The sequence below is a fragment of the Coregonus lavaretus genome (assembly GCF_964263955.1).
Source record: "Coregonus lavaretus genome assembly, chromosome: 32".
Taxonomy (NCBI): domain Eukaryota; kingdom Metazoa; phylum Chordata; class Actinopteri; order Salmoniformes; family Salmonidae; genus Coregonus; species Coregonus lavaretus.
Genome location: NC_140019.1, coordinates 5,624,366 through 5,649,652, shown reverse-complemented (window position 1 = coordinate 5,649,652; position 25,287 = coordinate 5,624,366). Strand labels below are relative to the sequence as shown.

The 25,287-nt window shown below is 40.4% G+C and overlaps 1 protein-coding gene across 1 annotated transcript; it reads right to left on the bottom strand.

Moving 5' to 3' along the window:
- Window positions 1-845: 845 nt before the first annotated feature.
- Window positions 846-23,293, bottom strand: LOC311107661 (ran guanine nucleotide release factor-like; the record flags this gene model as incomplete). The annotated part of the gene is made up of 3 exons (XM_084150187.1): window positions 846-1,227; window positions 22,518-22,602; window positions 23,224-23,293. The coding sequence occupies 3 exons, from the start codon at window positions 23,291-23,293 to the stop codon at window positions 846-848; spliced, it is 537 nt and encodes a 178-aa protein (XP_084006313.1).
- Between the last annotated feature and the right edge of the window lie 1,994 nt (window positions 23,294-25,287).

Sequence of the window (25,287 nt, the reverse complement as noted above, 5' to 3'; positions counted from 1 at the left end):
GTGTGGTTTGTATCACTTAATGCCCAAAGTTGCATATACGTTACAAAAATGTCAAGTAACTTCGGCAAAAATGAAGATTCCTTCAAAAATGTTGTCAGGCGTTTTGACATTTTATGAGCATTTTGCATGTGTTGAATCTCAGAAACTCACCTTTCCGACATTGTACGAGACCACCAATTTCCGTGTCTACCAATCTTCAATTGTAATTATACTAAGGTTGGCCACCAGATGGTGCCAAAAGTGTTTAAAACATTTATTTATTTTAAATTTTTAGTCATTTAGCATTACATTTACATTTTAGTAGACGCTCTTATCCAGAGCAACTTACAGTTAGTGAATACATATATTTTATTTTATACTGGCCCCCGTGGGAAATGAACCCACAATCCTGGCGTTGCAAAAGCCATGCTTTATCAACTGAGCTACATCCCTGCCGGCAATTCCCTCCCCTACCCTGGACGACGCTGGGCCAATTGTGCGCCGCCCATGAGTCTCCCGGTCGTGGCCGGCTGCGACAGAGCCTGGATTCGAACCAGGATCTCTAGTGGCACAGTTAGCACTACGATGCAGTGCCTTAGACCACTGCACCACTCAGGAGTGTACATTACATGTTGCGTTTTATATTTTTGTTCAGTTTAATATCAGCATAAGCAAAGTTCATACAATTTAAGTAAACAAATTATACCACGAGAAGACAACCAAAGCGCAATCTTGAGTGGTTTTTACTGTGAGCAGTAACTTGCATATTACATTATGTCTGTCTTTGAGAGAACAAAAAGATTGGAGATGAGTGTAAAGGGAATGTCTGTTGAAGCGATGTGGTGGGCTGGACCTGGAGCCCTCTTCTACCCAAACACGCCTGGGTCGTGTAGTCTGAGAGACTGCAGTAAATGCTGGAAGTCCTGCAGCGTCCACGGCTCTGTGTCCTCCTGCTGCTCTCCTATCCCCACTGCACTGCTGCTGCCAGGGCTTATGCTGAGGGGGTCGTTGAAGGTCACTAGAACATCCATAGAGAACTGTGGTAGTCGGAACAGGCCAAGGTAAATGGTCACTGTATTTTTGGCTTCCTCATTGAACTTGGCCACACACTGTGTTCCAGTGAGTAGAAAGGCAGAGCTGCACTCCTCCAGGGAAAGGTCTGACTTGGGAAGGGCCACCACAGCCCTGACCTCTGATGTCCCTGGGGCCGACGCCTTGTTGCTCCCTGCTACATCCTCAAAGTGGTACCTGGCAGACACTCTATCCAGAGCGACTTACAGTTAGTGAGTGCATATAAATATATATATATATATATATATTTTTTTTTTCATACTGGCCCTCCGTGGGAAGCGAACCCACAACCCTGGCGTTGCAAATGCCATGCTCTACCAACTGAGCTACAACATATCTGTAACATCAGGCTTTAAAGGGTTTAATTAACCATTGAATCTATCATTTCCAAACCAATGACTGACTCAACTTAGTGCATGCATTCCAACTTTTGATTCAATTTTAAAATAAATAACTGTAAGCAAATTAACGTTTGCATAAAATGTTGAAATGAGAACCATTGTGATTTATTAGGCTCTCCATTGGTCGACACCAATGGCGACAGCTAGTCTAACTGGGGTCCGACAAAGACGAAATACTTTACATGTAGTGTCAGTGTGTGCATCTATCAGTTAAACATATATGTACATACCCACAACAAGTAGGTCACATGGGGGAAAGGCATTGTGCCGTGAGATGTTGCTTTATTTATTATTATTTTTTTTTTATCAGGTTTGCTGTTCACTTGAGCTATATGAGATGGAAGGGAGTTCCATGCACTCATGGCGCTGTATAAAACTGCACGTTTCCTTGAATTTGTTCTGGACCTGTGTAGTGTTAAAAGACCCCTGGTGGCATGTCTGGGAGGGTAAGTGTGTGTCAGTGCTGTGTGTAAGTTGACTATGCAAACAATTTGGAATTTCCAACACATTCATGTTTCTTATAAAAACTAGTCATGCAGTCAGTCTTTCCTCAACTCTTAGCCAAGAGAGACTGGCATACATGGTATTAATATTAACCCTCTGATTACAATGAAGAGCAAGACGTGCAGCTCTGTTCTGGGCCAGCTGCAGCTTAACTAGGTATTTGCAGCACTTTACCATATGTTACAACCTGGCTCATAGTTTGTAACAAAGGTATGACCTAAATGTATAAAGGAATACATTTCAACTAAATACAAAAATATAACAAGCTATGTACGTCTGTAGGATCAGTAGTGTATGCAGTGTGTGGATGAGTAGAGGGTGTTGTTTGGTGAAAACAAACCAAAAACCCAAAAGGTGGTGGAAGCCAGCCTGCCAGTCAGGGAAGAGAGTCTTTGCTGATCTGGCCACCCTTTATAGCCTGTAGGCCAAGCCACATCAGTTGATGATCATCCCAGGTCTGCCCACTGGCCTCCTGCAACAAGCAGACTACCAAACAGGCGAACCCAGCAGACAGGGACGTCAACCTCAAACAAAGAGAAACATGTTTCTGGGTCCTTTTCATTAAGCACATTTCTTACAATGTCCTAAGTTGGATAGTTTGTTACTGGCAAAACTGATAACTCTTGTCTAAACTTAACCTCTGATTAGGTCTAGCTTATACTGTTCCATCTATAATTTTGCCAACCCAGTTGTTTAATCTGCTATTTTTCTAGTTGTAGCATTAGCTCTGTTGCTCAAAACTTAAACCAGCGACACCTGGTGACGCAACTGGAGTAGCAAGCTGGATCTCGAACATTTAGGATTCCTTCCTCAACTAGTTTGGTTTTTAGACTGGCCTTCATAATATATTTAAATTGCTTACGATCCAATGCAATATTGCAGTGCTCAGCAATCTGTGCTATCTGTTCTTTAGTGCATTGCTCCAAACGTGCTTCAGACGGGCACTCAAACTTGTCTACATGAAACACAACTACATTACCAATTTATACTGAGACAAATGCCTACACAACTAGTGTTGGTTCACAGTGTACACTGATAATGTGAAGGACAACCGAGACAAAAATGTAAACCTCCCTGGCCCCATTCTAACTAATACACCCTTCTAATCTCAACCCTAGTCTATGTGCAGATACTGGCAGGGGGTATTTATGCGCTGGTTCCATCGGAAACAGAAAGGCAACCGGAAATCCAGTAACTGATCTGAATCCAAGGAAGTGCTCCAAGGCAATGTATCACAAATTGGCTCTACCCGCGGTCTCCACCACACTAAAGAGAAAACAAAATGACTGATCTCCTTTTGAGTTCAAGTCACTGAAACCTACAAGGGGATATGTGATTTCTACCACAAAAGCTACTTCCCCTCCAGCATCCAACAAAACCCCTAAAGGGTCCATGGGGAAAAACCTTGAAAAGAAAAAACAAGTGTGAAACTCCCAAACTTTGGCTTTAACAAAGACTGCAACGCAAATAGTACCTCCATGCATTGTAACTGCAGAAACACAGCTGAACCCAATTTGGCACCTATTACTACCCCTACACTGTGCTCCAAGCTATATCCATGCACAAAACAGGGAGTCCAAACCAAATGCCAACCAAACAAATTAGCCAAATTTACAAACATACTACCAAAACTACCATATAACCAAAATCTCCAATTGGACGAGTGCCCACTGTGTTACGACCTGGCTCATATTTCGTAACAAAGGGAGACCACGCATGACTTAAATGTAAAAAGCAATACATTTATTCAACTAAATAATAAATACAAAAATATAACTTAAGCTATGGACATCTGTAGGATCAGTAGTGTATTTATGAGTGGAAAGGGTGTTGTATGGTGACAACAAGCCAAAAACCCAAAAGGTGGTGGAAGCCAGTCTACCAGTCAGGGAAGAGAGAGAGTCTTGGCTGATGTGGCCACCCTTTATAGCCTGCAGGCCAAGCCTGCACAAGTGTGCCACATCAGCTGACAATCATCCCAGCTCTGCCCACTGGTCTCCTGCAAAAAGCAGACTACAAAACAGGAGATCCCAGCAGACAGAGTAGGAGGGACATCACACCATATGACGGACAATAATCAAGATAAGATAAAACTGCAGGACTTTGTGGAGTGTGGCGTCAAAAAGGTAGAGCATCTCTTTATTACGGACACACCTCTCCCCATCTTTACAACCATTGAATCTATGTGTTTTGACATTGAGAGATTACAATCTAAGGTAACACCAAGTAATTTAGTCTACTCAACTTGTTCAACAGCCACACCATTCATTACCAGATTCAGCTGAGGTCTAGAACTTTGGGAATGATTTGTACCAAATACAATGCTCTTAGTTTTAGAGATGTTCAGGACCAGTTTATTACTTGCCACCCATTACACAACTGACTGCAATTCTTTGCTAAGGGTTTAAGGGACTTCATTAGATGTGGTTGCTGACGCGTATATGGTTGAATCATCAGCATACATGGACACACATGCTTTGGTTAATGCCAGTGGCAGGTCATTGGTAAAAATAGAGTAGAGGGCCTAGGAGCTGCCCTGTGGCACACCACACTTTACATGGTTGACATTAGAGAAGCATCCATTAAAGAAAGCTCTGAATCCATGATATGGAGGTTGAAAAGTCATAACGCATACGTTTTCTCAACAACAGGTTATGGTCAATAAAATCAAAGGCTGCACTGAAATCTAACAGTACAGCTCCCACAATCTTATTTTTTTAACCAATTTCTATTAAACAATCATCAGTCATTTGTGTCAGTGCAGTACATGTTAGGTTCCCTTCTCTATAAGCATGCTGAAAGCCTGTTGTTCATTTGTTTACAGACAAATAGTGTTGTATTTGGTCAAACACTTTATTTTCCAACAGTTTGCTAAGAGCTGGTAGCAAGCTGATAGGTCTGCTGTTAGAACCAGTAAAGGCCGCTTTACCACTCTTGGGTAGCGACTTTAGCTTCCATCCAGGCCTGAGGACAAACACTTTCCTCTAGGCTCAGATTAAAGATATGACAGATAGGGGTGGCTATATAGTCAGCTACCATCCTCAATAGCTTTCCTTCTAAGTTGTCAATGCCAGGAGGTTTGTCACGGGGCCCCGTATAGCACAGTTGGTAGAGCATTGCGCTTGCAACGCCAGGGTTGTGGGTTTGATTCCCACGGGGGGCCAGTATGAAAACATGTATGCACTCACTAACTGTAAGTCGCTCTGGATAAGAGCGTCTGCTAAATGACTTAAATGTAAATTATTGATCAATAAAAATATTTTTTCCAGCTCTCCCACACTTTTCTTTCATTATTATTTTTTTTATGAATGAATACGATGGCTCACTGTTCGTTGTTGGCATTTCCTGCCTAAGTTTGCCCACTTTACCAATGAAGTAATCATTAAAATAATTGGCAACATCAAATGGTTTTGTAATGAATAAGCCATCTGATTCAATGAAAGATGGAGTTGAATTTGTCTTTCTGGACATCATTTCCATCATTCTTTCTATCATTGATCTTGCCTTCATAATACAGTTTCTTCTTCTTTTTGTTGAGATTAGTCAGATAATTTCTCAATTTGCAGTAAGTCAGCCAATCAGATGTACAGCCAGACTTATTAGCCATTCCTTTTGCCCCATCTCTTTCAACCATACTGTTTTTCAATTCCTCACCAATCCATGGAGCCTTACCAGTTCTAATAGTCTGTTTCTTAACAGGTGGATGTTTATTAATATTTGGAAGAAGCAATTTCACAAATTCATCAAGTGCAGCGTCTGGATGCTCTTTATTAATCACGTCAAACCAACATATATTTTGAACATCATCCACATAAGAGTCATAACAAAATATTTTGTATGATCATTTACACTATTAGAGTGTCCAGCCTGAGATTGGAAGGTTGGGAGATCGATCCCCAAACGAGTCATACCAAAGACTGTAAAAAGGGACCCGATGCGTCTCTGCTTGGCACTCAGCATTAAGGAGATAGATGTGGGGTAAGGCCCTGCGATAGACCAGCGTCCTGTCCAGGGGGTGTACCTGTACATCAAGAAACAAGAGATAGGTTCCTGCTCCTATGAGCTGTTCTGGCTCGCACACCCCAAGGCTCATGCAAGGCTATTTTGTACATTATTTTAGGCCCAGCTTTTGGAACTTTGGCTTTCATGGATATAGCCACTATATTGTGATCACTTGCATCCAATGGGTACAGATACAGCTTTAGAACAAAGTTCTACAGTATTAGTAAAAATGTGATAAATACATGTGGATGATGTTGTTCCTATAGTTTTTGTAAACACCCTGGTAGGTTGATTAATAACCTTAACCAGATTACAGGCACTGGTTACAGGCACTGGTTATTTCTTTAGGAAATGTACATTTCTAGTCACCGTGTACAGTGCTTTCGGAAGGTATTCAGACCCCTTGACTTTTTCCAAATTTTGTTACGTTACAGCCTTATTCTAAAATGGATTAAATAAATAAAAAACCTCAGCAATCTACACACAATACCCCATAATGACAAAGTGAAAACAGGTTCATAGAAATGTTTGCTAATGTATAAAAAATAAACCTATTTACATAAGTATTCAGACCCTTTGCTATGTGACTCGAAATTGAACTCAGCTGCATCCTGTTTCCATTGATCATCCTTGAGATGATCTACAACTTGATTGGAGTCCACCTGTGGTAAATTCAAATGACTGGACATGATTTGGAAAGGCACACACCTGTCTATATAAAGTCCCACAGTTGACAGTGCATGTCAGAGCAAAAATCAAGCCATGAGGTCGAAAGAATTGTCCGTAGAGCTCCAAGACAGGATTGTGTCAAGGCACAGATCTGGGGAAGAGTACCAACACATTTCTGCAGCATTGAAGGTCCCCAAGAACACAGTGGCCTCCATCATTTTTAAATGGAAGAAGTTTGGAACCACCAAGACTCTTCCTAGAGCTGGCCACCCAGCCAAACTGAGCAATTGGGGGAGAAGGGCCTTGGTCAGGGAGGTGACCAAGTACCCGATGGTCACTCTGATACTCTAGAGTGCCACTGTGGAGATGGGAGAACCTTCCAGAAGACAACACAGGAGTGGCTTCGGGACAAGTCTCTGAATGTCCTTGAGTGGCCCAGCCAGAGCCCGGACTTGAACCCGATCAAACATCTCTGGAGAGACCTTATAATAGCTGTGCAGCGACGCTCCCCATCCAACATGACAGAGCTTAAGAGGATCTGCAGAGAAGAATGGGGGAAACTCCCCAAATACAGGTGTGCCAAGCTTGTAGCGTTATACCCAAGAAGACTTGAGGATGTAATTGCTGCCAAAGATGCTTCAACAATTTATTTGCAAACATTTCTATAAAATGGTTTTTGCTTTGTCATTGTGGGGTGTTGTGTGGAGATTGATGAGGGAAAAATAAAGAATGAGATTGGCAGGTTGTTGCAGCACAAAGACCAACATAGACCTAAAGTATTATAGCAGAGAACACCTCTCAGTAAACAATGATACTGTATCATATCATATAGGAGCTATATAGAGTTATTCTGCTCATGTTTATTCAAATTGACCAATGATCAAAGCCAATAATTAGATTTGAGGTTAAAACAACACAATACAGATGAGGTTCTTGCACATACAGCGGCTTGCGAAAGTATTCACCCCCCTTGGCAATTATCCTATTTTGTTGCCTTCCAACCTGGAATTAAAATTGATATTTTGGGGGTTTGTATCATTTGATTTACACAACATGCCTACCACTTTGAAGATGCAAAATATATTTTATTGTGAAACAAACAAGAAATAAGACAAAAGTCAATACTTTGTAGACCCACCTTTTGCAGCAATTACAGCTGCAAGACCCTTGGGGTATGTCTCTATAAGCTTGTCACATCTAGCCACTGGGATTTTTGCCCATTCTTCATGGCAAAACTGCTCCAGCTTCTTCAAGTTGGATGGGTTCCGCTGGTGTACAGCAATCTTTAAGTCATACCACAGATTCTCAATTGGATTGAGGTCTGAGCTTTGACTAGACCATTCCAAGACATTTCAATATTTCCCTTTAAACCACTCAAGTGTCGCTTTAGCAGTATGCTTAGGGTCATTGTCCTGCTGGAAGGTGAACCTCCGTCCCAGTCTCAAATCTCTGGAAGAGTGAAACAGGTTTCCCTCAAGAATTTCCCTCTATTTAGCACCATCCATCATTCCCTCAATTCTGACCAGTTTCACAGTCCCTGCTGATGAAAAACATTCCGACAGCATGATGCTGCCTCCACCATGTTTCACTGTGGGGATGGTGTTCTCGGGGTGATGAGAGGTGTTGGGTTTGCGCCAGACATAGCGTTTTCCTTGATGGCCAAAAAGCTCAATTATAGTCTCATCTGACCAGACTACCTTCTTCCATATGTTTGGGGAGTTTCCCACATGGCTCTTGGCAAACACCAAACGCGTTTGCTTATTTTATTCTTTAAGCAATGACTTTTTTCTTGCAACTCTTCCGTAAAGCCCAGCTCTGTGGAGTGTATGGCTTAAAGTGGTCCCATGGACAGATACTCCAATCTCCGCTGTGTAGCTTTACAGCTCCTTCAGGGTTATCTTTGGTCTCTTTGTTGCCTCTCTGATTAATGCCTTCCTTGCCTGGTCATTGAGTTTTGGTGGGCGTCCTTCTCTTGGCAGGTTTGTTGTGCTGCCATATTCATTCAATTTTTTTAAATAATGGATTTAATGGTAATCCGTGGGATGTTCAATGTTTCTGATATTTTTTTACAACCCAACCTTGATCTGTACTTCTCCACAACTTTGTCTCTGACCTGTTAGGCGAGCTCCTTGGTCTTCATGGTGCCGCTTGCTTGGTGGTGCCTCTTGCTTAGTTGTGTTGCAGACTCTGGGGCCTTTCAGAACATGTGTATATATACTGAGATCATGTGACAGATCATGTGACACTTAGATTGCACACAGGTGGACTTTATTTAACTTATTATGTGACTTCTGAAGGTAATTGATTGCACCAGATCTTATTTAGGGGCTTCATAGCAAAGGCGTGAATACATATGCGCACCACTTTTCCGTTATTTATTTTTTTGAATTTCTTGAAACAAGTTTTTTATTTTTTTTATTTCACCAATTTGGACTATTTTGTGTATGTCAATTACATGAATTCCAAATAAAAATCCATTTAAATTACAGGTTGTAATGCAACAAAATAGGAAAAAACGCCATGGATGATGAATACTTTTGAAAGGCACCGTAGTTTAATGAATAATATGACTTTGATGTAAATGGGTGCCAAATCGATGCCAACCATAAGAACACAGTGGTAGACATTTTAAATGCAACTGCTCTTTAACCATTTAACCATTCTGTAGGTTTAGCTGAAATGATGCTCTTGTCACATACAGTGTGAGCAACATTCTCCCCCAAATAAATTGTGCCTATAATTGTATATACTCCTGGTAGTTATGATACACCAGCAGCATTTGACCTTATGTTTTCTTTATTAATGGAAGGAAACTGAGAAACGAGAATCACAGGCAGAGCAGAGTATAATGAAGAATGGCTAAAAGATGTCAAAAAAGCTAAGTTGCCCAGCAACTTTTAAGAGACTGGATTAGTGCGAGGCAGAAACTGCAGGAACTAGGGAATGTTAAAATACACATGTAGTGCAGAGAGATGCCGCAGCAGGTGTATATATTGTATGGTGTATGTGTGCTCAAATATGTTTTCTCTTGTTTACAAGACAAGAGGCTGAGAGGGAAAAAACAGTGAAACAAATTATTAGAATAAATTGGACCTCACTAATATGTTGACCCTGGCTACAGCCCTGCACATAATAACATTAAATGATGCTTGTGCCTATTATCTGTATACACAGAAATGATCATACACCATACTGAATATGGCATACTTAACCCTAAAAGCACCAACAGGGGTCAAAACATTTATCCTTCTGAAATTCTGGGACTTTGCCAAGCAACTAGTTACCAACAACAAAACAACATTTATCATTATTTCTGTGTTAATATGGAGAAATGAATATAATCTCTCTTTTGTACACTAGTGGTGCGTGCTAATATGAACATTTTGATTCAATAGTAAACCTTGTGATAAAAGCACCAAATTTGACACAGAGGTAGATGTATGCAACCTTAAAAGGTAAAGGTATGGATCCACCCCGGATTTGGGGGTGGCAGACACTATAACAAAACAAATGCAATACATATTTAGCGTTCAGTCTCTACACTAAGTCGAGAGTCTCATCTGTGATGCATTTGTAACTGAGTTGATAGCCCATAGCGTTCCAAAATCTTAGCTACATTTTGGTGGCCATCTTAGGTCGTACCGGTATGTCAGATTAGCTTAATCGCCAATTTCTCAGCCTCTGAGTATCACAGAAACACAACACTTTGAATGAATAACATACACATGTTCATAAGAAGTGGCTATGGATGATATTGATCCAAATATCAGTTAACAACATGAAAAACATACAAAAACCTATATTTTGAAACATCAGATTTGACTATAAATATGTGATTTCTTTTTAATATATGCTTATTTTGGGGAATGAAAAACCATGTGTTACTTTTTATATGTCCTAAAAATCAGTCCCACTTGTGTTGTGTGCATTTTGGTTTTTAGTGAGGGGTGACTTGTGTTACAAAAGGTTAATAAAATAAAAATAGTTACTGTTAGACATAATGTTATTTTGTATTTTTTGAAATTCCAATTTGGAATAAAAGATTACACCTGTTGGTGCTTTTAGGGGTCAAAATACACTAAATGTACAAAAACATTAGGAACACCAGCTCTTTCCATGACACAGGCTGACCAGGTGAATCCTATGATCCTTTATTGGTATTACCTGTTAAATCCACTTCAATCAGTGTAGATGAAGCGGAGGAGACTAAATCATTATTTTTAAGCCTTTAGAAAATTCAGACATTGATTGTGTATGTGTGCCATTCAGAGGGTGAATGGGCAAGACAAAATATTTAAGTGTCTTTGGACGGGGTATGGTAGTAGGTGCCAGGCGCACCGGTTTGAGTGTGTCAAGAACTGCAACGCTACTGGGTTTTTCATGCTCATCAGTTTCCTGTGTGTATTAAGAATGATCCACCACCCAAAGGACATCCAGCCAACTTGACACAACTGTGGGAAGCATTGGCGTCAACATGGGCCAGCATCCCTGTGGAATGCTTTCGACACCTTGTAGAGTCCATGCTCCAACAAATTGAGGCTGTTCTGAAGGTAAAACGAGGTGAAACTCAATATTAGGAAGGTGTTCCTAATGTTTTGTACATTCAGTGTATTTTGGTGCTTTTAGGGTTAAAGCTATTCGTTTGCTAGGCTGACACTCTATTTGGAAGTCAGTCAGACCTCTGCTATACCCTCATATCCCCTGCTCAGTGTAGAGTACTAGTGAGGAGGTGATAAATGAGCTCTGATGCTGGCAATCTGGATTGTCTGGAGTTTATAAATGAGCACTGCTGTGCAGAGTGGATGATGACACTGCAGAAACCGGCCACAGGGACAATGTTAACCAATGGCTATATTAGCACTAATGGATACAGTGGCTGTGGTAACCATGGGTATTTCAGCGACAGACAGTGGGCCTGGTGGATAGTGTAAACTCAGGCATTTGACGCATGCTGAATGTGGTAAATATGATACGGGTAACACTGGGTATTTCAGTAGTGCTGAATGTGGTGACCATGAAAACCCTGGGTGTTTGAGTGGTAAAAAAAAAAGATGGGGCCATTGCTGCCTAATGAAAAAGAGAAAATACATTGGAAAACAGTTTGCTGCATTGAATATGCTTCTCTTGTACTCTCTGATCCTTTTGCAGGGTACCCCAGGTCCACATCTTCAAATCTAATTTAAACTAAGCCATTTGTGACCTGGCCATGGATCTCATGTCTGAACTCAAAACAGAAGGATGTAATATTGATTGCATTTTTAGAAGGCTCTTCCTGGTAAAATAATTGATGTATCTCTGTTTCCCCACAAGCCAGTTGCATTTCAATTCCTCAAGCACTGCTGAACATATAGGTACAAGCACAGAGTCATCTTAAGTGGACAAACGGGCAAATTCATGAATTGGGCATTTTTTAATATAAAGGTCAACTTTCAAACAACAAGTTTGCAAGTAATGGGTTTTCATCTGCATACCTTAACCCCAACACTACTAATCTATTCAGATTTTGGACTTTTTATGTTTTGCATTGTTTTGGACCGCAATTATAATGTGTCATTTTTTATTATACTGCAATCTGGAGGGCACAGTGGTATATTGGGCAGGTGTTTTCCCCAGGAAGAGAGGGATTAAATATGGTTCTTTGATTAAATTGTGTTGAGGAAAAATAACTGCTCGAGGGAAGGCAGAATGAATTTTAAAACAATGCTTCAAATTGGCCTCTACACCTGCAACCACAATGTGTATTCTCTGTCAGAAATAAGTAGGTCACAATTCTTTATGAAAATAATGTTGAACTCAAGGTACATTCTGAAGTGCTACAGACCCATTTCTGCAGAAGCATATTTATTGCTTGGAGTTATTGCAAAAAAAGCAAAAATGCTTTGTGATGCATCGGTCTTAAATGGAAGGCAAGGGGTTTCCCATGTATGAGATACGATTTTATAGAAATAGGTACACTTTTTCCCGGAGCCATGGGCCACAATTTATAATGTTATATGTTCATTTTCAGGAAATGAATCTACAGTACACCCAAAACAGGTTCATAGTGAATGGCAGATCTTGTATGAAATGTCAAATATGATAATTAAAGAAAACTCTTTATCAGAAAGGTTGGGGAGAAAATTATAATATATATGTTTTTTTACATAAAAGTTGATGACTGCCTTTCTCCATTCAGAGTGGATAGACCACCAGGGAAATGTCATAATCAGAGATGGTATGCCCCATGCCAAAAGATAACAAACACAGATTCTTGTCTTTGGCACTGCCATTTGAATGTTCCTCCTCTCTATACCAGGCGGTGTCAGAGGAAGGCCCTAAAAATTGTCTCCAGCCACCCTAGTCATAGACTGTTCTCTCTGCTACCGCACGGCAAGCGGTACCAGAGCGCCAAGTCTAGGTCCAAAAGGCTTCTTAACAGCTTCTACCCCTAAGCCACAAGACTCCTGAACAGCTAATCATGGCTACCTGGACTATTTGCATTGTCCCACCCCACCCCAACCCACCCCTTCTTTTACGCTGCTGCTACTCTCTGTTTATTATCTATGCATAGTCACTTTAACTCAACCCACATGTACATATTACCTCAATTACTTCGACTAACCTGTGCCCCCGCACATTGACTCTGTACCGGTACCCCATGTATATAGCCTCCCTACTTATTTAATTTTACTACTGCTCTTTAAATATATGTATTTTTAATTTTTACTTTCCTATTTGTTGCTTAACACTCATTTTTCTTAAAACTGAATTGTTGTCTAAGGGCTTGTAAGTAAGCATTCAACTGTAAGGTGTTGTATTCGGCGCATGTGGCAAATAAAATTTGATTTGATTTAGTAGTCAGATACTAGCTGTTGGCTAATGTCTATGGAGCAAGGGTCACTTTACATTTTAAGTTGCTCTTAAACAGTCAGGTCCAGAATTATTGGCACCATTGATAAAGATGAGCAACAAAGACTATGTGCTCTTTTTTTGGCTGATGTTAAGCCAGCGCAATTGTCAAACACACGCTTGTTTGCAATTTCAACCTTTTAAAGCCAAACCCTAGCGCCAGGGTAGGTAATTTACCTGTCTTATATGAGCTCTTGTTCCATGTGAATATGGGCACTTTGCGTCAGGGCTGGATGGACTGCGCTTCCGTTGTCAAATTCAATGCCATAACAAACCACATTAAGGCTAAAACAGCATTCGGTTTGTCTTAAATATCCTCACCAGGTCATACTGAAATAGGCACTTCGGCGCATGTTTTTAAGGACACACCACAGATATTGCCACCCCTCCCACCTCCGTGCATGCTGTGCTTTTTGTACCCATAAACCTTGTATTAAGAAACATAAAAATAATACATGTTAATCACCAAAGCTTTATTTAAAGATCCAGTTTGGGAGCAGCAAAACAGTGAGAGAACATCCCCTTTTTATTTATGTAGGTTATTGTACATTATTTTACTCAGCTGCAGTTGTTATTTTGGATGTATGTAAAATCTCCTCCATGCAGGCTATATGTGACCCCCCCCACCTCATCTCTTTTCTGTCTTATGTTCTAAATTGTAAATTGTGTTTTTACATTGGATTAAAGTGCAGACTCAGAGCCTCAAAATTATATATCATACACTGTAGTTGGAGAAAAAATGGGGAAGTAATGCTGCTTTAAAAGTTGATAAACGTATAATCCACTTTAGGAAAAAAAGGCGTTCAAACATTTTGCTGCCATTTTCACACTTACTCTACATTAATCCTTGGGAAACATAACATCAAATGTATTTATAAAGTTTTTTTTACATCAACAGATGTCACAAAGTACATATAGTGGGGAGAACAAGTATTTGATACACTGCCGATTTTGCAGGTTTTCCTACTTACAAAGCATGCAGAGGTCTGTAATTTTTATCATAGGTACACTTCAACTGTGAGAGACGGAATCTAAAACAAAAATCCAGAAAATCCCATTATATGATTTTTAAGTAATTCATTTTCATTTTATTGCAAGACATAAGTATTTGATACATCAGAAAAGCAGAACTTAATATTTGGTACAGAAACCTTTGTTTGCAATTACAGAGATTATACGTTTCCTGTAGGTCTTGACCAGGTTTGCACACACTGCAGCAGGGATTTTGGCCCACTCCTCCATACAGACCTTCTCCAGATCCTTCAGGTTTCGGGGCTGTCGCTGGGGAATGCTGCTTTTTAGTTAGCTTTGCGACAGTATCAAAAATACATTTTGGATTGTTTTTGGTCTCCTTAATTAGGTTGAAAAAGAAGGCTGATCGAGCAGCAGTGAGGGCTCTTCGATATTACACAGTACTGTCTTTCCAAGCTAGTTCCAATTTTCTGGAAGCTTGCTTCAGGGCTCTGGTATTTTCTGTACCAATATTTTTTGTTTTTATTGGTGCGACTGCATCTAGGGTATTACGTAAGGTTTCATTTAAATCCTCAGTTAAGTGGTTAACTGATTTCTGTACTCTGACGTCCTTGGATAGGTGCAGGGAGTCTGGAAGGGCATCTAGGAATTTGTTGGTTGACCGACAATTTATGCCATGAATGCCAAGAGTGTGCAAAGCTGTCATCAAAGCAAAGGGTGGCTATTTGAAGAAACTCAAGTATCACTTTTTTGGTTACTACATGATTCCATATATGTTATTTCATAGTTTTGATGTCTTCACTATTATTTGACAATGTAGAAAATAGTAAAAATAAAGAAAAAACCTTGAATGTAGTCCCCTGTAGCTCAGTTGGTAGAGCATGGCGGTTGCAATGCCAGGGTTGTGGGTTCGTTTCCCACGGGGGCCAGTATGAAAATGTATGCACACACTAACTGTAAGTCGCTCTGGATAAGAGCGTCTGCTAAATTACAAAAATGTCAATGGAAATGAATGAGTAGGTGTCCGAAAACTTTTGACTGGTAGTGTATGATTGCTGGATGATTATTTTTATGTCTAATATTGCAGGTAATGGAGTCGCCAATGAGTAGGGTTTTCCATTTGTCAGAGCTAATGGTGGGAAGCTTTGGCGGCTCAGACCCCTTAATGGGTGGACAAGCATTCCAGGTGAAGCTTAGTGTGGTTGAGCATGCCGAAAGTATTTATTTCCAGAAGCAATGAGCAAATTGTTCAGCTGCAGGGACTGTGCATATATTTAGAAAAGGAATACTTTTACCAAATTGCCTAAATTGATTCTCTGAACATTATCTCACCAAGTTCCCCTATTAGGTAAACCATTAACAGTAATACATTGCCTATTGTTGTATAATAAAGATACCCTTTCACATTGAACAGCTACAGTCTTTGTTTACCCCCATTAAGCCTCATTCACACCTTCTAAAGCCTTAGACCCACCCATCTCTTAAAGAATCCACATTTGAACACATGACTGTGGCCATGTGCTAAAGCAGTGAGATAGTGCTTAAAAAACTATTAAAATATTTCAACATTAAAATACTTTAACTTCAAGTGCTAAAGGTAGTAGCCTACAATTAGGAACAACTTAAAACACACAAACGCATGAAGGCTTAGGTAAAAACATTATCTCGGCCTATATATCATAAGATCCGTTGAGTGACTTTGGTTCAGGTTATGATATGAACAAAGGAATCTAGCCTAAGAGCATATGTGTGTCCTGCCCTTTGGAGCAGGACATGTAATATCCATGGCCTTTTCATTTCAAATGTCCTGATCTTCTCAAAAATATGTGTGTTCCGGACTGGCGGGATGCTTGCACATCTCTGGGAGGAAGGACGTCAATGTTGCACAGCAGCTGAAACCTTGTTCCATCTGAGTGAAAGCTCCTTGGCCACAACAACACCAGGCTCCGGACAATTGAAGCTGTAAAGGAGACAAAAATAGACAAGACATTAAAACCTTGCATACCAGCAATAACATTAATTGAACCCCAAGTTCAAGCAATAAGATCAAAGTACAAAGACAAAATACCTGAAGTGCTGCTTGTTCACCGTAGATAATCTCCTTGTACTGGTGGCAGAGAGCAGGTTTATTCTGAAAGACAAATTCCAGAAAAATAAGTTATCACTAGGAGCATCAAGATGGTCAAACCGTTTTCAATTTTGTAATTTCAATAACTCGTTTAAAATAAAAACCTTGAACCTACCTGTCCCTGACTTTTTGTAAGTACAGTGGGGAGAAAAAGTATTTTATACACTGCCGATTTTGCAGGTTTTCCTACTTACAAAGCATGTAGAGGTCTGTAATTTTTATCATAGGTACACTTCAACTGTGAGAGACGGAATCTAAAACAAAAATCCAGAAAATCACATTGAATGATTTTAAAGTAATTAATTTGCATTTTATTGCATGACATTAGTTTTTAATCACCTACCAACTAGTAAGAATTCCGGCTCTCACAGACCTGTTAGTTTTTCTTTAAGAAGCCCTTCTGTTCTCCACTCATTACCTGTATTAACTGCACCTGTTTGAACTCGTTACCTGTATAAAAGACACCTGTCCACACACTCAATCAAACAGACTCCAACCTCTCCACAATGGCCAAGACCAGAGAGCTATATTTGAAAGAACATAATACAATTTTCATTAGTTTGCTACTGTAGGTTATATGTAGGCCTAAAAACAGAATACCACCAAACATTTAATTTTAAGTGTAAAATATATTTTATTCAAGGAGTGCCTTTGTTACAACTATGAAACAAAATGAATGTGCATTGAAACATCGTAAAAGCATATTTTTATGACAAAACAAATAAAAATACCCAAACCGCAAGAAACGCCTTCAATTCAGAAAATATCAGTAGCCTAAACATCAGTATAGGCACCAAGCCTGCTTGTGAATAGTGAAAATCAGCACAAAAGCAATAATGGTATTATAATGAATATACTGTAAGTGTCGATATGACAGAGGTCAAAAATAGTATACTGTATTATTGTCAGTAATTAGACACATTATTTGTGTCCTCACTCGTGCTTGCAGTATGGTGTGCATCTTCACGCAACAGTTGGCTCTCATTTTGCTGTTACCTCTTGTCCTAACAGTTACCACAAATCTTCATCACTTTCACTTAATTGCAACACTTCCCACAAACAAGTCGCTTGCAGTTGAAACAGGTGCCCAGAACTGTGCGTAATTTGGCTTGCGTGGATTCTTTGCTGCTGCTTTGGCCCTCATTATGTCTCTCACATAGCCCGTGTGCCACACTCATGATATGATATATTATAAATTACAACTTAGGTAACCATCTGTATTATGTAACCATACCAAACCTAACATATCATACTAATTAGAGTGTCCTGGATTTACATTTACTATGTTATGTCTAGTCTGAGACCAGGATGGACTGCTTGGATTTGGTGGACTGATATAGGGTACACTGTTTTGAGAGTATAATTAGAATAGATGCATACAATAGTGGCCTGCCTTGTTCTTCATTCGCAATAAGTGATTACATAATTATGCATATTCTCTTCCCCTCACTCATCAACTCACCCATTCTCCCCTTTTCTCCCCCATCATACTATACTTCATTTATTTCATCTGTTGTTATATGTGTGAAATTAGTTTCGGTATAGTTTCGGTTCCGTTTCGAGGCAATTATCGCGGTGATTATCAACTGGGCATGGCATGTTCAACTATCGGAGAAGGAGCGGAGCAGGCCAGGGAAACCATACAAAAAATTACATGCCCTGGTTATAACTCCAGTTCTGTTTGTGATATTAATATTCTAACAACAACAGTGTGTTATAAAGACTTATTTAGAAAAAGGAAAGGAAGAGGGGGACATTACTTTAAAAATGGCAGACTAAGAGGCTTTGAGGACAGAGGGCATATGGACACAAATGATGGCAGCGACATGGACACTCAGGTGAATAAGAATGTTCTCTAGAAGGACTGGATTATGTAAGTAAATTGTTTTTTATAACTTTCTATAATTTACTATATGTATTTACCATTTTTATATAGTTGTGGTCTGCTTCTTTGTGCTTTGTATTTACAGTATAGCGGTGTCCTGTCCTATGTAGCCCATACCCTGTGTGTCATTCCAAAGCAGTTATATATTGTATATACACTACCGGTCAAAAGTTTTAGAACACCTACTCATTCAAGGGTTTTTCTTTATTTTCACTATTTTCAACATTGTAGAATAATAGTGAAGACATCAAAACTATGAAATAACACATATGGAATCATGTAGTAACCAAAAACGTGTTACACAAATAAATATATATTTCATATTTGAGATTCTTCAAATAGCCACCCTTTGCCTTGATGACAGCTTTGCACACTGTTGGCATTCTCTCAACCAGCTTCACCTGGAATGCTTTTCCAACAGTCTTGAAGGAGTTCCCACATATGCTGAGCACTTGTTGGCTGCTTTTCCTTCACTCTGCGGTCCAACTCATAATAATAATAATAATAATAATCCCAAACCATCACAATTTGGTTGAGGTCGGGAGATTGTGGAGGCTATGTCATCTGATGCAGCACTCCATCACTCTCCTTCTTGGTAAAATAGCCCTTACACAGCCTGGAGGTGTGTTGGGTCATTGTCCTCTTGAAAAACAAATGATAGTCCCACCAAGCACAAACCAGATGGGATGTTGTATCGCTGCGGAATGCTGTGGTAGCCATTCTGTTTAAGTGTGCCTTGAATTCTAAATAAATCACAGACAGTGTCAGCAGCAAAGCACCCCCACACCATAACACCACCTCCTCCATGCTTTACGGTGAGAAATACACATGCAGAGATCATATGTTTATGCACACCACTTCTCACAATGACACAGCGGTTGGAACCTAAAATTTGGACTCCAGACAAAAGGGCACATTTCCACCAGTCTAATGTCAATTTCTCGTGTTTCTTGGCCCAAGAAAGTCTCTTCTTCTTATTGGTGTCCTTTAGTAGTTGTTTCTTTACAGACATTTGACCTTGAAGGCCTGATTCACACAGTCTCCTCTGAACAGTTGATGTTGAGATGTGTCTGTTACTTGAACTCTGTTAAGCATTTATTTGGGCTGCAATTTCTGAGGCTGGTAAATCTAATGAACTTATCCTCTGCAGTAGAGGTAACTCTGGGTCTTCCATTCCTGTGGCGGTCCTCATGAGAGCCAGTTTCATCATAGCGCTTGATGGTTTTTGCGACTGCACTTGAAGAAACTTTCAAAGTTCTTGAAGTTTTCCTCATTGACTGACCTTCATGTCTTAAAGTAATGATGGACTGTAATTTCTCTTTGCTTATTTGTGCTGTTCTTGACATAATATGGACTTGGTCTTTTACCAAACAGGGCTATATTCTGTATACCACTCCTACCTTGTCACAACTCAACTGATTGGCTCAAACGCATTAAGAAATTCCACAAATTCATTTTTAAGAAGGCACACCTGTTAATTGAAATGCATTCCTGGTGACTACCTCATGAAGCTGGGAGAGAGAAGGCCAAGAGTGTGCAAAGCTGTCATCAAGGCAAAGGGTGGCTATTTGAAGAATCTCAAATATAAAACATATTTTGATTTGTTTAACCCTTCACTATTATTCTACAATGTAGAAAATAGTAAAAATGAAGAATAACCATTGAATGAGTAGTGTTCCAAAACTTTTGATCGGTATTGTATTTCATATTAGTTTTGCACTGTTTGCTGATAGAAGTTGGATATGCAGTGAGGGAAAAAAGTATTTGATCCCCTGCTGATTTTGTACGTTTGCCCACTGACAAAGACATGATCAGTCTGTAATTTTATTGGTAGGTTTATTTGAACAGTGAGAGACAGAATAACAACAACAAAATCCAGAAAAATGCATTTTAAAAATGTTTTAAATTAATTTGCATTTTAATTAAGGAAATAAGTATTTGACTCCTCTACAAAACATGACTTAGTACTTGGTGGCCAAACCCTTGTTGGCAATCACAGAGGTCAGACGTTTCTTGTAGTTGGCCACCAGGTTTGCACACATCTCAGGAGGGATTTTGTCCCACTCCTCTTTGCAGATATTCTCCAAGTCATTAAGGTTTCGAGGCTGACGTTTGGCAACTCAAACCTTCAGCTTCAGATTTTCTATGGGATTAAGGTCTGGAGACTGGCTAGGCCACTCCAGGACCTTAATGTGCTTCTTCTTGAGCCACTCCTTTGTTGCCTTGGCCATGTGTTTTGGGTCATTGTCATGCTGGAATACCCATCCACGACCCATTTTCAATACCCTGGCTGAGGGAAGGAGGTTCTCACCCAAGATTTGATGGTACATGACCCCGTCCATTGTCCCTTTGATCCAGTGAAGTTGTCCTGTCCCCTTAGCAGAAAAACACCCCCAAACGTTTCCACCTCCATGTTTGATGGTGGGGATGGTGTTCTTGGGGTCATAGGCAGCATTCCTCCTCCTCCAAACACGGCGAGTTGAGTTGATGCCAAAGATCTCCATTTTGGTCTCATCTGACCACAACACTTTCACCCAGTTCTCCTCTGAATCATTCAGATGTTCATTGGCAAACTTCAGACGGGCCTGTATATGTGCTTTCTTGAGCAGGGGGACCTTGCGGGCCCTGCATGATTTCAGTCCTTCACGGCGTAGTGTGTTACCAATTGTTTTCTTGGTGACTATAGTCCCAGCTGCCTTGAGATCATTGACAAGATCCTCCCATGTAGTTCTGGGCTGATTCACCGTTCTCATGATAATTGCAACTCCACGAGATGAGATCTTGCATGGAGCCCCAGGCCGAGGGAGATTGACAGTTCTTTTGTGTTTCTTCCATTTGCGAATAATTGCACCAACTGTTTTCACCTTCTCACCAAACTGCTTGGCGATGGTCTTGTAGCCCATTCCAGCCTTGTGTAGGTCTACAATCTTGTCCCTGACATCCTTGGAGAGCTCTTTGGTCTTGTCCATGGTGGAGAGTTTGGAATCTGATTGATTGCTTCTGTGGACCGGTGTCTTTTATACAGGTAACAAACTGAGATTAGGAGCGCTCCCTTAAAGAGTGTGCTCCTAATCTCAGCTCGTTACCTGTATAAAAGACACCTGGGAGCCAGAAATCTTTTTGATTGAGAGGGGGTCAAATACTTATTTCCTGCATTAAAATGCAAATGTTATTCTGTCTCTCACTGTTCAAATAAACCTACCATTAAAATTATAGACTGATCATTTCTTTGTCAGTGGGCAAACGTACAAAATCAGCAGCAGATCAAATACTTTTTTGCCTCACTGTATTCTGTGTAAATTAGGGAAGCCACCAAATTATCATGGTCATTCTTACTTTGTCTCTAAAGGTATTCTACCTGTGTCCCACGGTTTGCTTTGTATAGGCTATTATATTGCTTTTTCATTACAGTAATGTAGTTTTGTTATATAGTTGGGGTCTGCTTTTTGTGTTTTGGACTTCTAGTATAGTATACAGTATAGGCCTATGCAACTGTGTCCTGTTTGTGCCATATTTCTAAAAATAATAATTTATACTGGGAGGCCATCAAACTCTTGTGGCCATTACTAATTTGTCTGTAAAGTGTTATATTGTTTGTGTGTGTGTGTGTGTGTGTGTGTGTGTGTGTCTGTTTAACACCTCTGTGTGAGGTACCCTGCAGATAGTGTCCAGGGCCCATATCCACAAATAATCTAAGTAGGAGTGCTGATGTAGGATCTGTCCATATATTCTTATTCATTATGATCTGAAAAGCAAAACTGCTCCTAGAGCAGCACTCCTCCTCTGAGATGCTTTGTGGATACGGGCCCAGATATTGCTGTGCAGGACAGAGGTGAGCTTGTAGTGATAGAGAGCTTAGACTCTGTAACTTTCTAACTCCTGCAGTAGGCTCCACTTCCCCACTGGGCATAGCAGTTGGGATCGGATAATGGACCTACACACCTGGCCGCTGCAGGAGTAAGAAATGTACAGAGTTTGTCTCTGATAGAGGGCTGTGAGATGGTGTGCTAAAAGTCACCAGCCGGCTACTATCCCCACTGCAGGCCCTGGCTCTAGTCCCCTCTCTGCCAGTTCAACTAGAACTGTGGGGGTAGAGAAGACACCTAGGCATCAACAGAGAAGAGACAGGAGCAGAGGTAGGGGCACTGAAACCAGCACTGGAACGAGCAAAACAGAGGGAGACGAACCTGAGGACAGAGGGCATATGGTCTTTGAAGATTATGTGGAGCCAGTACCACCCAGTTTCAGACCCAAATGACCTGTATGCCCACAGTTGGACAGTACTCAAACATACACCCCTTACAGCTGTTTCAGCTCTACTTCACCACCTCTGTGCTGGGGACACTAGTTTCTAATACCAACAAGTATGGGGATAAGAAGCAACAGGGGGGGGAAGAAGATGCACCGGAAACATGTCACCATGGGTGAAATGCTCTCGTACATTTCCCTGGTGATGTACATGGGACTAGCGAAGGTATCAAGACTAGTTGACTAGTGGAGCAAGTCCTCTGTTTCTTGTCCATCAACCATACTCTTCACATGAGTGACCCATAGAAGGATGAGGAGTATGAAGGGGACTGCAGGGTATGATCATCTCGCAAGAGCCAAGCCTGGTTACATGTATAATGTATATCTGTTTTAATTACTTTTCTTGTCAATTGTTTTTATTCATGCGGGACCAATACCTTTTAGGCTTATTCAATGTGTAATAGCAGTGGAATTACCCCATTTAGACACTTTGGCGAGGTTGAAAGGACACTTGGCTGTCCCCTGGATGTCCCCTGACACCACCATAATGTTTGAGAGAGGTAGCTAGCTAGGCTAATTGAGGCTGCATGCATTTTCTCGACCTACACAGTTACAAACAACAATAACTCCATTCAGAATATAAAGTAGCAGCCTACCTGTTGGCTCTTGGTCGTTGTAGCCTGTCCTTCTTCTTTAACTGTTAATTACATCATTTTAATTCAATCTTCCTTTGATTCGATATTTCCTAAGTTTTGCCCCACACGGAGGCTCTATGACTGTAGCCTATTGCTGCTTTGATGACTTATGATTGGCCAACATCAACAACAACAACAACAACCTACATGCGCCACTCTCATGAAAAGCAAAGAGCAGCAGCATAAATTATACAATTTCTCTCTCTCCCTTTCTCGCTCTCTCTACTGCAGCAGTCGCTTTCGGATATATATGGGTCCTTTTGGACAAGTTCAGTTAAAATTACACATACCCGAGACCGTGACATTTCGCTACACCCACAATAACATCTGCTAAATATATGTATGTGACCCATAACATTTTATTTTATTTGACAATTATATCAAATCCGACCCAGACTCGTGACATTACTTAGAATTCTGGATCCAGACCCGCTTGTGTCCCGGATCGGGTCTCGGGTATTTGGGTACAGGTTGATCCGCGAAGACCTCCAATGCACATATCGTGGCATTTTCTTAATATTTATATAATAAGTCATTTGATTTTTCCATTGTGTCAATGATGGGGGATTGATTGCCTTCCATGTCTTTAGTATACATTTTTTCAAGATGATTGATGAGAAGAGAATCATCCATTGGGTATCTCACTACACACCCATATGCCATGTCCTGAAATTTGCAGACAGGTGGATTAAAAGTAAGTTAACCTTGTAATACTTCTGACAGCTAACTTTCTAGCTCCACCCATAACTTCTGGACTGTATAGCATTCCCAGAAAGCATGGATTATTGAGTCATTATTAGTTTTACATTGAAGACATGACTCTGCCGTTGTGCTGTATAATTTGTGAATGATTTCCGTTAACTGTCATTTTGGTAGTTATGCTCCAACTTTCCCTCCATCTTATGCCAACATTTGTTCTTTTTAAGTCTTGGTTCCAATAGTTTATATTTTTTTCTAAGAGATTGTCAGTTGGATATGCTCTTCTCCAAGGTTTTGTATTTCTTCCCTATCATATGAACATCATTTTCTGACTCAAATAAGATTCCCTCAAGGTTGCTCTGATGTCCAAAAGATTTCAAATCAACATTTTGTGATATGAAACTTTTAAGTTGCATGTATTTAAAACTCTCTCCATTGGTCAATCCCAAATTACTTTTTCATTCTGTCATTGACGGTTTCTATGCCTTTAGTTTTCCATGTGGAGCAATTTATCTGTGAATTCTGAAAAGCTATCCAAGAATCGTTCCATAAGGTTGTGATATTGGTTCTTGTAGATTAAATTACATTTTCTTCCATATTGTTATAGTGTTCTTAACTATGAAGTTGTTAATCGTTTTATCCTTTGAAAATAGACACGTAAACAGATTCTGGAGATACGCATCTTCAATATGTACCCATTGATCCTCTTTAGTACATATAACTATACGTCGCAAGTAAAAGACTTGGGTAGCGAGTTGATACAATTCCAAGTCTGGAAGGTTGAAACCACCCTCAGGCTTAAGAAGATGTAAAACTTTCCTTTTATTCTATGAATTTGATTTGCCCACATAAAGTCTGTTATGACCAAGTCTTTTTTTAAAGTATGTCTTCACAGAATCACCCATCCGCTATGGAGTCAGCAGGAGAGGAGCGCATGCCTGGAGTCGTGGCACGGGTCCAGGAGCATTCAACAATGCTAGCATTCAACAATGCTGTCTTCGATCACCCGCCCGAAGGACGAGAGGCGGGCAAGTGGCTGGTCCACCTGAGTCAGGGGACGAGGACTGCGAAGGACTTCGCCTTGGAGTTTCGGACTCTAGCAGCTGGGTCTGGGTGGAACGAGCGGGCCCTTATAGACCACTTCCA